Source organism: Gekko japonicus, unplaced genomic scaffold, assembly GCF_001447785.1.
Source record: "Gekko japonicus isolate JY-2015 unplaced genomic scaffold, Gekko_japonicus_V1.1 scaffold414, whole genome shotgun sequence".
Taxonomy (NCBI): Eukaryota; Metazoa; Chordata; class Lepidosauria; order Squamata; family Gekkonidae; genus Gekko; species Gekko japonicus.
The window spans coordinates 418,856-434,728 of record NW_015162491.1 but is presented as its reverse complement, the minus strand read 5'-3'; the positions used below and the strand labels follow the sequence as shown (position 1 = coordinate 434,728).

Here is a 15,873-nt window from a genome sequence, read left to right as displayed (position 1 = left end):
ATTCACAGTATTCCAGACATAATCTCACACATGTTAACTATTGCCACCATCAACATAATTTACATGTCACAAAGGCAATGAAACAATATGTTGAGAAGATCTGCTCTGTTCTTGTGCTCATACACACCTTTTAATTTTTTTCAATTAAAATAGTATTTACATATCCTGTTGGCCTGCAGAAATGTTGAGCAATTGGTAAGTTGCCATCAGTGCGAAAACCCTCGATGACATTACTTGGAAGATCTCTTTTACTCAATCTCCTTTGTGAATCATACTTTTCCAAGGACACACAGAAACCTTTTGTTGCCGTTGCAACATGTGTGGATGTATATTCATGAAGGTGTAAATGTCTAAGTGAAGCTCAAGTGGGTGAAGATCCGGTGCTTTGAAGATATGATCTATTATATTACAAATTGCATCATCCTTCTTTATCTTAAAAGGTGGCGGCACCTCCACATAACTGCAGCTGTGTGTTGAGCCACCATCTCATCACAAATCCCAAGGCAAATCCCAGGCTTGCAGTGCACCTGTGAGTTCTCTGATCTGGTTCTCATAATACTAACTAAGTGCTGAGGTTAGGGGAGGTGGAGAACTACTCAAAAATAGTCTGTTTCCTGAAAAGCAAGCCACATCTAAACTTCCCTCATTGTGGAGTTTTACAACTAAGTTGTAGGTGTCAGTTTTACCTTCTAGTACGATATGCATTCAGTTCTTCTTGCAAGACGGATGCCCTTTTCTGCAGAAAAGTGACCTAGAAAATACAAAGGAACTTCTGGTATACAAAACAGCAAACCACTGTGAGTGAGAGAGGTATCCATTTATTATTTAATTTATTCGTGCTGATACCTATTGGTAATTGTTACCTCTAAGCAGAAATTATGATCTGTGATACTGTGCATACTGACAGGAGAAGCAGTATATTTTCCCAGTGAGTCACATAGACTGGAAATACCTTCCTTGGACCTCCCACAGTTGTTGTTCAGTCGCACAGTCAAGTCCGACTCTTTGCGACCCCATGGACCAGATCACGCCAGGCCTTCCTGTCTTCCGCCGTACTCTGAAGTTGGCTCAATTTCATGTTCGTTGCATCTATGACACTGTCTAACCATCTCATTCTTTGCCGTCCCCGTCTTCTTTGACCTTCAATCTTTCCTAGCGTCAGGACCTCCCACAGACACTGCCTTTATTCTACACAACATCTTGAAAACATTCAGGTATACCAGGTTTTCTTAAAATGTAAGCCTTAAAAGATGTTTACAGGGTACTTGGTGATTTACAACTAAGAATGGGATAAGGGTCTGTTCTTCTGTGTCAGTGTTGACACTGACACAACATAGATTCTTAGAAGAAAGTAACCAGAATCATAGAATCATAGAGTTGGAAGGGACCTCCAGCGTCATCTAGTCCAACCCCCTGCACAATGCAGGAAATTCACAAATGCCTCCCCCCATGCCCCCAGTGACCCCTGTTCCATGCCCAGAAGATGGAAAAATCCCCCCTCCAGGATACCTGGCCAAACTGGCCTGGAGAAAATTGCTTCCTGAACCTAAAGTGGCAATCAGCATTTCCCTGGACTTATAAGAAAGGGCCATGAGAACTAAGCATTGATGCAACCCTTCCTGCCCTCCCTTCTCGTGATCTGCCTAAATTCACGGAATCGGCATAGTTGTCAGATGACCATCTAGCCTCTGTTTAAAAACCTCCAAAGAAGAGCCCACCACCTCCCGAGGAAGCCTGTTCCACTGAGGAACCGCGCTAACTGTCAGGAAGCTCTTCCTAATGTTTAGCCGGAAACTGTTTTGATTTAATCTCAACCCGTTGGTCCTGGTCTGACCTTCTGGGGCAACAGAAAACAACTCCACACCATCCTCTATATGTAAAGATAAAGGTTCCCTTGCTCAAAAGCCAGTCGAGTCCGACTCTAGGGTTACGGTGCTCATCTCCGTTTCAAAGCCGAAGAGCCAGCGCTGTCCGAAGACGTTTCCGTGGTCATGTGGCCGGCATGACTAAACACCAAGGCGCACGGAACGCTGTTACCTTCCCACTGAAGTGGTACCTATTTATCTACTTGCAATTTCTTGCTTTCAAACTGCTAGGTTGGCAGGAGCTGGAACTAGATGGGAGCTCACTCAGTCATGTGGCACAATTGGGTCTTGAACTGCTGAACTACCGACCTTCCACAGCCTGCAGTTCAGCGTCTTAACCACTTGAGCCACCGCAGCTCCTCTCCTCTATATGACAGCCCTTCAAATACTTGAAGATGGTTATCATATCACCTCTCAGTTGTCTCCTCTCCAGTCTAAACATCCCCAGCTCCTTCAACCTTTCCTCATAGGACTTGGTCTCCAGACCCCTCACCATCCTTGTTGTCCTCTTCTGGACTCATTCCAGCTTGTTTAAATTGTGGTGCCCAAAACGGAACACAACGCTCTAGGTGAGGTCTAACCAGAGCAGAGTAAAATGTGCAGAATGTTCTTGCTGCAGGCGAAGTCTAAGCATTCTATACCAGTGCATTTGTGCCATGCTAGGACAACACATATAGGATACACTAAAAAACTCAAGAAGAGAGGGGGAGGTGGTGGCCAACATATTTTAAACATAAGCAAAGCTTTGTTTGAGAAGGGAATGTTTCCTATTTGTTCATTGTTAACGCTACTCACTTGGTACTTTTACCCAACCAAGCTCTCTCATGCCTCTGGAACAATTAATAACCCTGACAGGTGCAAAGAATTCCAGTGCTCTCTGTGTCTGATGTTTTTTGAAGCAGGAATTTCAACAATTTTGAAAGAAGAGGACACCTGTGCTTCAGGAGAGAGCCCTGCTTACTGAGCAGTCTGTGGCTGGCTACTGCATTTCACAGCACAGGCAGCTGCCAGCTATGCTTTTCCAAGTTAACACCCACTTTTAGAAGTCTGGAGTGACTTCTGCTCCTTTGAAATGTTACACATGCTCAGAGCAGCCCTGCAGGTAGAACTCAGATTTCATTGTTTAAAACCCCCACTCCATTTGAAAGGTGGGGATTTCAGTTGTCATCACTGGAATGTTTTGTATTATGCATAATTATCAAGTAAACCACACTTCTCATTAACTAGACATGAGTTTCCTACATACATCCTTAACCCTTTAATTTGCTTCTGGAATGACAACACTGTAAATTATTTCCAACAGGAATTCCGTCTCAGAAAAAGAACAAATGAAATCGTGTCCAGAGAGAATATAGCACTTGGACCACCTTCAGTCCTCCTAGGATCTTCTATTCTCGCTGTCCTCTACTAGGGAGGGTCAATCAATGTCTGCCAGTTTTAGGGCATATGCAGTGATCATGCCCCCACCCACTAGAATAGGCTGCCAGTGGAACTAAGAACTGTGCTTTCTTGTCCCTCTTTCAGGAAAGCATGCAAGATAGTTATTATATGATTTTATTGCTGTTACTGTTTTAGGTATACTTGGAACACATTCATGAATACTGCCATGAGCCCAATAGGGACAGGCAGGTAGGGTTGCCAGACCCCCACCGGGGGAACCCCCACTTTTGGGGGGCACTTCCCCACCACCGGTCTGGTGGCTGGCGGGGGTATATCCTACCTCCAACTGGTCCAAAAGGCAATGTGATTATGTCACATCATACTGTGACGCTCTAGTTTTTGGGCAAAACTCTGGTAAAATTGCCTAAAAACCATAGAGTTTTGCCCAAAAACTAGAATGTCACTCCCCCAATGCTGGCAACATGAGGATGTCACTTCCGGATGATGTCATCATGCCACACATCCTGGGAAGGAGCCTGGATTCCCCCGCTGGCTGCCAGGTAGGACCTGGCAACCCTACAGGCAGCCCATCAATATAAAAAAACTTTTATGGAAATTTTATTAGCATATTTAGGAGTATTGACATCAAGGGGAAATATTCCATATGTAACATTTTCTATTGCAAGTAAAGTAATGCCAAGCTTCTCCCTGAAAGGGGAGCAAAGTATGACTCCCTTTTCAAAAATCGTGGAGTTCCATCAGAAAGTTTTTATGTGTCAGAAAATATAAGCATTTCTAAAAGATCGTCAGCCTTATTTCCAACAATAATTTTCAAAACACATCTGTGGCAAAAGGATCTCTTTATTAGAGGTTTCCTGATAAATTGGGAACTCATTTATCATTGTAACTTCTTGATCTTGCTCTGAAACCCTTTTGCATTAATGTAAGAACATCATAGCATTTCAGGTTACTCCAAGTAGATCTCAAAAGGCTCCTGCTTAAGAGGAATTAGTACAACAGAAATTCTATTACATTGTATTCTGGGGCCATAAGAATATAACAACGTAAGAAGAGCCCCACTGGATCAGATCAGTATCTAGTCCAGCATCGTGTCTCACACAGTGGCCAACCAGTTCTTCTGGACGGCCAACAACAGGGCATAGAGGCCAAAGTCTTCCCCTGATGTTGCCTGCTGGCTCTGCAATTCAGAGGTTTAGTGCCTCCGGATGAGGTTTCCTTAGTCACCATGGCTAGTAGCCACAGATAGACCTATCCTCCATGAATCTATTTCATCCCTCTTTTAAAGCTGTTTATTTCTGTGGCTATCACTACATCTTCTGATAGCAATTTCCACATTTTAATCACTTTCTGTGTAAAGTACTATTTCTTTTTGTCTGTCCTGAACTTACTGACCATCAACTTCATTAAATGCCCTTGAGTTCTAGTATTTTGGGAGAGCAAGAAAAAATCCTCTTTTTCAACACTCTCCAGCCTTGCATAATTTCATAAACCTCTATCATGTCCCCCCTTAGTCGTCTCTTTTCTAAAATGAAAAATCCCAGATTCTTCAGCCTTTCCTCATAGGTAAGGTGTTCCAACCCCCTAATAATCTTGGTTGGACTCCATGGTACTTTTTCCAACTCTGCAATGTCCTTTTTGAGATACAGTGACCAGAACTGTACACAGTATTCCAAATGAGGCTACACCACAGATCTATACAGGGGCATTACATTATTGGCCCTTTTATTTTCTATCCCTTTCCTAATAATTCCTGACAGAGAGTTTGCCTTTTTCACCACTGCAGCACATTGGGTCGATGCTTTCATTGAGCTATCCACTATAACCCCAAGATCTTTTTCACTCTCAGTCTCAGCCCTCTTTGATGCACAGAAAAGGCCCTGTGGCTTTTCTGGTCTAATATTCCACAATAGGGATGGGCACGGACCCGAACCCTGAGCTAAAATCCAGGCCGAACATTGCCTTTTTTGGAGCTCGGATGGACCAGCTTGAAGGTTACGTGTCCAGAAGCTTGAGCGGCTGATCTTCCTGTGCCCAGCTCGGAAGTATTCGGGTACTTTCGCCAGAGCAACCCCACCCCCATAGTTTCACGTGGAAAAGCGAGTGTGGGTGGGATTTTTTGGCCATCGAGGGACCAATATTGGGCACCCAAGGCTTACAGGCATCTCCGATTCCCAATCAGAGACGTCCATCCTTCTCCCTTGGAATGGGAGGGGTGTGTGTATATATTCCCAGGCAGTGCATGACTGTCCTTTGTTTTGCGTTGTGGTCTCTTGCAGTGTAGTGCTTCTTTTGTGCGCGGAAAAATCTTGGGGTGGGGGTAAAAATTTACTGAGGTCGCTGGCTGGCTGGCTGGCTGGAGAAACCTGCTGGATCTCCTGGCGACAATACCAATCACCAGACGAAAAACATCCTCCCTTTCCCTTTTCTTGCTGTTTTCCCCCTTTCTGAGTTTCTCCGCTGCAATGCCTAGTCCCTGCCTCCCTTTTCTCTCTTCCCTGCGAGGGGTGGGAAACTGGGCTTGAATTCTTTTGCTTTCACAACGCGTTTTTGGTTTGACTCTGGGGTTGCCTGTTTCATTGGCAAATCAAACAGTGGAGCCACCCCACCCCTTCCGTGGGTTCTGTAAGCAGCTGTTTTCTCTGCCTGCTGGCAGTGGGGCTTGACTTTTCTGCTCCTCCCAAAAGGACACCTGCTCTCCCCTGGCCAGTTGGTGACCAACCACCCAACCACTCTCGGGGGGGGGGGAATTGGTGACTGCCCTTAGCACCGGCTGTGAGTTCTTTCCCCCTTTCTGCCCCATGCACCCCATCCTGCCTGGGTTGTTGAAGTCTCTCACCTCAGAGCTCTCTCTCTCTCCCCTTACCTGTTGGTGACCAAGTCTCAAACCACCTTCTGGGGGGAGGGTGGCAAAGTCCCCTGGGGCACTGGCTGTGGGTTCCCCCCCCCCTTCCTGCACTCTGCCTGCTTGCCTGCCTGGGTTCTTGAAGTCTCTCACCTCAGAGTCCTCTCTCTCTCTCTCTTCCCTGGTCACTTGACAACCAGGTTTGTGTTTCTGCTTCTCCTGAAAGGAACCTCCTCACCTTCTTTCAGGGTCCCTGGAGTGTCTGAAGTGGGTTCCCCCTGAGTCAGCCCAGCACATTTGGGGCTTCTGTCTTGCGATTACTCTCTGTTCTCTGCTTGCTGGCTGTGCGGCCTGCCTTTCCACCCAAAGAGTGATTAACATTTGGAATTCCCTGCCACAGGAAGTGGTGGCGGCTACAAGCATGGCCGGCTTCAAAAGGGAATTAGATAAGCATATGGAGCAGAGGTCCATCAGTGGCTATTAGCCACAAGATATAGATAGGGACTCTGGGGCAAGTGATGCTCTGTCTTCTTGGTGCTTGGGGGGGGTCAACAGTGGGAGGGCTTCTAATGTCCTGGCCCCACTGGTGGACCTCCTGATGGCACTGGTATTTCTGGCCACTGTGTGATACAGAGTGTTGGACTGGATGGGCCTTTGGCCTGATCCAACATTGGCATCTCTTATGTTCTTATGTTGGACCAGTTCGAAAACTGGTCTGGGAGTGTTCGGTTCAGTTCGGTTGGGGGCAAAATCTGGAAAGTGCCCATCCCTATTCCACAAACCTTGTGTTCTACCTGAATTCCCACAAAGAAGCCACAGAGTGAAAGTACCATTTTTCTGTGTTACAGAAAAGTATGTATGATTATTTTTATGTGTTCTCATATTGCAGAGGCTGCCAACATTTAAAACTTTTACCTAGGTTTTCAGTTAATTAATGATTAGCGAACAGCCACCATGGTCAGATTATATGGAATTTTAAATGAGTTCAAAATAGGGTCAATCTACTTTTTAAAATTATATGTTTATACCTTGCTTTTCTTCCCAATGGATAACCGAAGCAGCTTATAACATTGTTTTTACCTTCTCCATTTTATCTTTACAATAACAATCCTGTGAGGTAGGTTAGGCTCAGAGTATGTGACTGGCCCAAGGCCACCCAGCAAGCTTCCATGGCAGAGTGTGGATTTGAATCTGGATCTCCCAGATCCAAATCTGACACTCCAACCAATACAGTATACTGGCACCTGGAATATGGCTGCACTGTACATGCAACAGTGATAATGTTTTTCTAATACTGGCCATTGTATTCAAACCAGGCTGGAACTCTACTGATTAGAAAGCAGACTGGGGTTGTATGCTATGACTCCCTTCCACCAAATCTTCCAAAACAGAAAGATTTCTTTCAACAAATTCTTTTTTCCCATCAGAAGAAGCCTGCCCCCATCATAAAAAGTCAGTCTTCTTTAGAGGAAGTCCTTCTCCCTTGAAGGAAAATTTAGCAGAAGAGAATAATAAAATTCAGCTTAGCAGATGTGAGTCATAGGATACAACCTTAAGTCTATGTACAGTGTTAGTACTGGACACCACCAAGCCATTACCTTTATGATCATTCAGTTGAACAACCAAGTCCATAGACAGGATGCTACAATTCTAGCTTTACAAAAAGGCAAATGCCAAGATTTTACCTGAGATTTCAATGAAATAATTGTGTCTTCAAGTTCTTGTCTCAAAGATGCTGGCATCAGACCTTTAAGTTTAGTTTCATATTCTTGCCGTATAGAATTCATCTGAAACCAAAGCGAGTGAAAATTGACATAGCATGAGATGACCTAGTTGAGGTTATATCTAGGGGTACCCATCGGCTACTTTTCCAGTTGATACTTCAGGATCAAGGAACATATATGCAGAGGAACAAGGACCACTGAGAAAACAGAACAAGATTTGAGTCCAGTGGCAGCTTTAAGACCAATGAAGTTTAATTCTGGGTATAAGCTTTTGTGTGCATGCACACTTCTTCAGATACATTGAAACAGACTTTGCCAACCATTACATATAGGTAGAGAGAGGGTGGGGAGGTTAGTTGCCAGGAAGGGGTAATTAGAGTCAAGCTGCATAAGTAACTGAGAGATAAGTATAGCTACGTTTGGATTAAAGCAGTTGAGTAAGACCTGTGAATAGCAGCAAATTAGCATACAGATAATAAAAGTTAACAAACAGATGTGAGAACGAAGTGACAGCATGTGTAATGAGAAAGAACCTGATATCTCTGTTAAGCCCTGGGGGTTCCATTGTCTTGAGTGTTGTAATAACCTGTAAGCCATCAATCTCCCGTTCTAGCTGCTTATGAAATTCCTTTGCAATAAAACTCTGAGACTCCCCTTTGAGTATCCTGTGAGGCTGAAATGTTCTTCTACAGGTTTCTCAATTTTGTGATTCTTGATATCAGATTTGTGTCCATTTATCCTTTGGTATAGGATTTATTTATTTTATATATTGTTCGATTTATATCCTACCCTCCCCAAAACGGGCTCAGGGCGGCTAACAATTAGGGCACAAAGCCAAGATTAAACAATTAGGGCACGAAGCTATGATTAAAACACTAAAAACAGAATAAAACAATCCAATAATACATAAAGTACATAACAATCCAATAATACATAAAGTACATAAATACATGCTCTAGATGTCTCTACAGTCCTCTAGATGTCACTTCAATCCTCAATTCCAAGATGGGTTCTGGTAAAATAAGCCCAGAATAGCGGCGTAAGTTCCGTAACAACACTGCCGTCCAATCTTCGTCCCAGGGCCGTCTTGCACCTTGGTGGTACCCGCACCATTTATGGTGGTGGTGCGATGGTGGTACAGTGGCAGTGGTGGCTCCTACTCAAAAGCCTGGCGGAAGAGCTCCGTCTTGCTGGCCCTGCGGAACTGCATAAGGTTTCGCAGGGCCCAGGTCTCCTCCGGGAGCTCATTCCACCAGGTAGGAGCCGCCGCTGAAAAGGCCCTGACCCTGGCCACAGCGAATTTGACATCTCTGGGGCCTGGGGTTACCAAAAGATGTTGGGCCCCCGACCGTAGTGCCCTTGGGGGGTTTGACCTGTTTGCTCTATGTAGAGAACTGAAGGGCATTGTTGGCATTTAGTGGCATATATAATGTTAGACGATGAACAAGTGAATGAGCCTGAGATGGTGTAGTTAAAAAGGCGAAAGATTTATACGATCTGAAGAGGAAACCAGAGTTGTGCAGTGACAGTATCATAGCCAATGAGATTAATCTGAGGCGCGATTATTGTTAATTGGTGTGGTTGATGTTGTTAGGTCCAGTGATTGTGTTGTTCGGGTGTATGTGTCAGCAAAGTTGGCATTTGGGTTTATTGCAAGCTCTGGTACCAGTGTCCATGTTCAAATGATGTATTATTGTGGATGAGGAGTTTGGGGAGGTGAGAAAATAGTTACGCAAAACAGAAGATTTCCTTAATGCTCTCTGGTAGTTTTCACTTCTGTTTCTCTAAACCAGGCCAGTAGCCAGGATTTTTTGTTTTGTGGGGCAATTTTTTTTCTTGTGGGGCATCCATTATGTATCCCTCCCCCCACTCTCTTGAGCGGGGAAAAAACATTGCTGGCATTTTTACACTCTCATTCCAGACTTGGGATCCCCAGGTTCCACCTGGAGTCTGGCATCCCACACACACACCCCCACTCTTTTGATGCAGAACAAAAAAACCCCAAAACACCACTGTTGGGTTTTTTTAAAACTCCAAGTAAGTAAACTTCAGCCTACTAGGGCGGGACTTGATTTGCCAGCTTGGGAATTGGAGGGATGGAGTGGAGATGGCCAGGGCTTGCAGTGGCATGGGAATGGAGGCGGGGCTTACTTGCTTTGCTGGCTGGCAAGAGGCAAGGGAGAGGCAGGCAAAATGAGCAATGTGGGACTGGAGGTGGGGCTTGCTGTGCCCGCGGAGGACTCCCTAGAGAGAGCTGTGAGTGGGGAGGGCGGCTGGCACAAGGCTTGCCATGGCCCCTGGCAGTGGCAGAGAGGACTCCTAAAGATACAGAGAGCTGCGGGGTGTGTGTGTGGCTGGTGTAAGGCTTGTCACCACCCCTGGCAGTAGTGGCGAGGACTCCCTAAAGATACAGAGAACTGCCGGGGGGGGGGGAGAGCAGCACGAGTCTTGCCATGGCCCCTGGCAGCAGCGAGCGCAAGAAATAAGTCAGGGGGCCTGGCCAGGGTGGTAAGTTGGGGGGCCCTGGTGGAAAGTTGGGAGGCTGGGCCCCAAAATGTCCCACTGTAGCTATGGGCCTGATCTAAACAATTTGAGATAACTGGAACTTGTTTTCAAAATGCTAAATCATGGCTGCAGATCTGTGTCAAAGATGCTGACATCAAATTTGTGCATGTGTGGTATCTTTTCTGAATCCTTTTTTTTCTCTCTAAGATGGCCAGACTGAACATATTATTGTAGGAACAGTTCAGTCACTTCCCACTCCTGCTCTTTCTCTCTTAAGTCATTCAGTACTGAATCCATTCTTTTTGCCAGTCGAGCCCACATGCTGTTTTTTGCCCCATATTTCTCATAGCACAGATAAAGTAGTAGCTTTCGATTAAAATGTATCCCCTTTTTAAACATACAGAAGAGATACAAGATTTTTTGTGTGTGCATGTTACTTTGCTCTTTGATGCAATCTTTCATTTGCATCTTAGATATTACTGGAATTCTTTCCAGGGCCATTAGTATCCTTCAGCTGAGTAATAAAACTAGAATAAGCAAGTACAAAACAATACACTAGTATTATAAAGAAGTTTCCTCAACCTTTTGATTAAAAAAAAATTTAAAACATTCCTTGTGCCTTATTCTTGGCCCCTATTCCGATCATATAGCTAAACCAAAAGATTTGACCAATCTCCAAGCCCCAATTGGCCAAAAACAAAGCCTATCTCTTGCAAAAGATTACTTTTTACAGTACTTGGGTGCTTATTTGGTGACACAGATAGGGATTTCTTTCAGTGACTTCAAGACCTATACAAAACACTCCATGAGATGATAAATCAGTTCATACTTCATTTTGAAAACTTTTTTGATATTTTTGAGAATCTGTAGCCTCTTTTTATAGAGGCAAGATAAATTCAGTGAAATCCAAAGCAACCAAAATTAAAACTATGCCTCCTCCTGGAACGGAAGCAACCGGCTATATCTGACCTATATATTTGGCTTTCTTCTTTCCCACATAATGTTGTAGTGCTGGCTGTGCAGCAACTTGTCAGTTGAAGGTTCATTTCTAGGGAAGGAGAAGAAATGCTCTGGCCTGCAAGCTAGGGCCCTCAGCCTTCTGTCATCTGTAGCTGAAATGATATATAGGAATACTGGAAAAGAGCTTTCAAATGCCAAGTTCTTAATCAATGTCAAAATTAAAAATAAAAGATAAAGTAATTGTTACCTGATAAAATTCAGAACAAAGGAAAAGCAGAATAATTTATTTTGCTTTGGGTGTCTATGTCCAATGAAGAGCACTGTTCAAAACTTTGTAACTACTTTCTCTAGACAAGGTGCTGTGTACTTTTAGGTAACAAACTCATCTATTGCTCTCTTGGCTTTTCACAATTTTAACAAGCCCCTGAACAAATCAATCTTTTCCTTGAAGAAGAGAACAGGCTTATCTAGAGATGGTAGTAGGCAAGGCACAGCATCCAGGCTGCTGGTTAACATGGACAGAGAGGTTGTTGAGGCGCACTTGGCTGCATTGGATGAATACAAATCCCCCAAGTCAGATGATGTGCACCCAAGAGTGCTCAAAGAACTTTCTAGAGAATTTGGAGAGCCTTTGTCTATCATCATCAAGGCCTCTTGGAGGATGGACAATGTGCCACAAAACTGGAGGAGGGCAAATGTTATCCCAGTCTTCAAAAAAGGAAGGAAGGATGCTGGTTTCCGGTGAACATGGTTGCTTGCTAGAAGCACTTTAAGCTTCGTCTCTACCCACCAAGGATGTTTTGCCATAAACGTTGGAGGGAGGCATCTTCAAATCCCCCCTCCCCTTCCAAGGAAGGGCTTCGGCAGGTGGGCTCATCTGAATCTCTCCCAGGATAGCTCAGATAACATCAAGACCGTGGGGAAAGAGAGGCGCCATCTGCCAGTAAGAACAGACCTTCACTATCCCTTCTTTGAACTTTCCTTGGCCCTTCCTACACCCTCCCTATAAGGTCTCATCTTTTAACCTTCAGGGTTTCTTCTTCTCTCTTTTATGTACAACAAGAATATTATAAAGCCATAATTAAAGCAGTTTAACAAAGATCCATCCCCTCCCTCCGTTTGGTTTCATTTTTACATCATGACTCCTGTATCCTGGAAGGGAAATATTCTGCTTTGACTGGCAATGTAAAGAACCCACAAATCTTTCTGAACTGAGGGGGAGTGAATCAGACTAAGGAGGCTGCTGTCTTCAGTTAAAGCTTGCAACATAATGAACAAATGTTTTTAAAGGAACTTTCAATGCATCGCTTCTCTCAAGTACATCTGATATCAGTTTGATTCTGGAAATACAGACATAAATGGATATAAAAGCTGATTATACTTCTAAGATGACTACCTAGCTGTAAACATTTGATACTGCTACAGGTATTTTTTAAAATGGATTATTGTGTACAAACAAAGCAGAATAAAAACCTGACCTTGCAGCTTTCATGACCTGGAGGAGTTCCCCCCTCCCTCTCTTGTTATCTCCATCGAATACCTCACCTTGTTTTTCATTGACTGCTTATATTTCATTTACTCCTACCTATGCTGATTGAACTTTTTTTGGTCTGAATTAGTCCCATAAAGGGATTAAACAGCATTTGTTATTTATTTTGCTACTGGAGAATCTCCATCTTGGCTGGAATAACAGCTCTGACTCTCTGCCAAAACCTAAGACTTCAAGCAGTCCATGGGATAGTATTGAATTTCCATGCTCTCAAGACTCCTACTGGGCAAATATTAAGTTTGCATCCTGATTTTTTATTTTTTCCTCCAATTGACAACTGGATACATCTTATACATCCTCTTTATAATATACTAACATCTAATTTTGTTTTGAAGCAATTATATTTAACCACACTAATATTAACACTACATTTTTTATCTTCCCCCTCATTAACCTATATTTTTTATTGTATCAGAGCTTCCTGGTTAGTCCATATTAGTCCATATTTAATCCCTTCTTACATTTTTGGTGTAGTGGTTAAGTGCGGTGTCTCTAATCTAGGAGAACCAGGATGACCTTGGGCAAGCCACAGTTCTGTCAGAGCTGTCCTTGAAAGAACAGTTCTTGAAAGAACTCTCTCAGCCCCAGCTACCTCACAGGGTGTCTGTTGTGGGGGGGGGAAAGGAGATGGTAGGCTGTTCTAAGACTCCAAGTGAAGGGTGGAGTATAAATCCAACCTCCTCCTCCTCCTCCTCCTCCTCCTCCCTTTTAACATATCTAAAAGGTTAGTGTAATAAATTTTAGCTTGTAAACTTTGTCATTTAAAATTGATAGTATCTGAAAGAAGTACAAAGAATTGAAAGCATTTATCATTGAAACATTGTTTTACTACTTGTGTAAATGTTGTCAATGTTAGAAAAGGCAAAGCTAAATTTCTAAATGTTTAAATTAGAAAATTGCATGATATATTTAAAGGAAAGAAAAGGCTTGGGAAAATTAGGACGACAGCTACTTGTCTGAAGGACAAGAAAAAACAGAAACAAGACAATGAAGACCCTGATGCTATAGACTATATGGAGACTTTCAGAGTCACTCAACAAATGCAAACTCTTGCTCAACAAATGCAAGCTGTCACTCTTCAAATACAGCAATCTGAGCAAAATACACAAGACAAAATCAAACAAGAAATTAACCAAGAAGCATCAAAACTCAGACAAGAAATTAAGACAGGCCTGGCAAAAATTAAGATTCAACTCCAAGAACACACTCAACAAATTGGAAAATTAAGGAGAAACATAAGGAAATAGACTTGCACCAACAAATACAAGATTTGTATCAAGAAGAGGCCACTCAAAGATTGAAGCTCTGGAGATACATTGCAGAAAATGCAATTTATGTTTCAGAGGAGTACCAGAAGACTTTGGGAAGACAGACCTACAGGATTACCTGGAGGTTTCAGACGATCCTCCTGGCATTGATCAAATATACAGAATTAATTCAAGATTTGCTTCTAATAACAGATTGCCTTTGGACATACTAGTTGTATTTGCATATAACAAAATAAGAGACGCAATATTGAACAAGCAAAGATATACTCCACTTGTAGTTTTTGACAAAGAGATACAATTTTCCAAGATTTACCTACATCTGTACTGAAAAAAAAGAAAAGACTTCAACTTTCTCAGGCAAATATTACAAAAGAAAGGAATAAGATACTGCTGGAGAATCCCATTTGCTTTGGAAGCCCTTTTTCCTACAGGTAAAAGAATAATTTTGATGATTGAACAGGCCAAGCATCTAGTAAGAGAACTAACTGGGAAAGAGCTAGAGGAATTGGAAGAATCGAGAAAAGGAGAAGAAAATTTAAACAAAGAAGAAAACAAACCTGATGAAGCCGCAGCTTTCTTGACAGAAATGGATACTATGAATGTGTTATCAGTTAATATAAGAACATAAGAGAAGCCAATGTTGGATCAGGCCAATGGCCCATCCAGTCCAACACTCTGTCACACAGTGGCCAAAAATACCAGGTGCCATCAGGAGGTCCAGCAGTGGGGCCAGGACACTAGAAGCCCTCCTATGGCCTAAACTCTCCATCTAAGCATTCCAAGACATGTAATTGGTTTAAGAAACAAAATTAATATATAATTTGTATGCAAGAGACTCATGTTAAAAGAGCACATGAGAAAAAACAAGAAATTGGGCAAAGTATATGCAGCCTCATCTGCAGGGAAGAAAAAAGGTGTTGTGATCTATATATCTGATCAACGTTTAACTGTTATACAAGAGTTAAAAGACCTTGAGGGAAGATATATCCTGTTAAAAATAATATCTCTAGAAGATAAAATCTTCACATTGGCTTCAATAATGCAAAGGAAAAAAATTATTTTTTTTTCCAAACACTTCTGGACTTTCAAGAAGGAAACAAATTAGGCTTCCGGTCGAGCTAAGATGGCGCATTAACGCGTTCCGCGATCGTGCGGAGCGGGCGACGGCCTCTTCTGACAGTTTGGGCTGTTTTCAGCCCAACGCATCGCTCCCCAGAGAGGGGGGGGGACAAGCAGGCAGCAGCGCCCAAGAGGGAGTGTGAGATTGGCAAGATTGAGCTTCGGAAGAAGCTGAATCGAGCTTTGATCTCCTCCCGCGAAGAGGGCAATTGCCGAGCAACTCTCCAGGGGCCGTTCGAGCTGGGCACCCAGCATAAATTCGTCGTCAGACGACGTCTTGAAGATGGGAAACTACTTGTAAGTGAAAAGAAGCAATGCATAACCCGATTTGATCGTGATAGATAACAAAAACGTACCGCTTACCTGAACGAAGCTTTGAACTAATTTGAAACACGCGGTCAAGCGGATAGTCAATTAATAATCCCAGTGATTCGATTCCGGACAAGATACGAATTGATTGAAGGCTTTTAAAGTGAGAAAAACTTTATTGTTGATCATTCCTGTGGTGGTAGAAGAGATAAGCGCACAGCTGCCCGACATTTTGAGGAGGACTCCAACTTCAATTGCTTTTTAAACAATCTTCTGCGGGTCTTAAAGATGCGAAATTGAATGACTGTGTTAATCTGCACTATCTACTTTG

The 15,873-nt window shown here is 43.2% G+C and overlaps 1 protein-coding gene across 1 annotated transcript in view; it reads right to left on the bottom strand.

Moving 5' to 3' along the window:
- Positions 1–682: 682 nt before the first annotated feature.
- CEP112 (centrosomal protein 112kDa) overlaps positions 683–15,873 on the bottom strand; it is a 377,899-nt gene continuing 362,708 nt past the window's right edge. The window contains exons 17-18 of the mRNA XM_015406010.1: positions 7,794–7,895; positions 683–751 (exon numbers count right to left, since the gene is read on the bottom strand). Coding sequence (XP_015261496.1) covers positions 683–751; positions 7,794–7,895 — 171 coding nt within the window. The remainder of the gene's footprint in view (positions 752–7,793; positions 7,896–15,873) is intronic.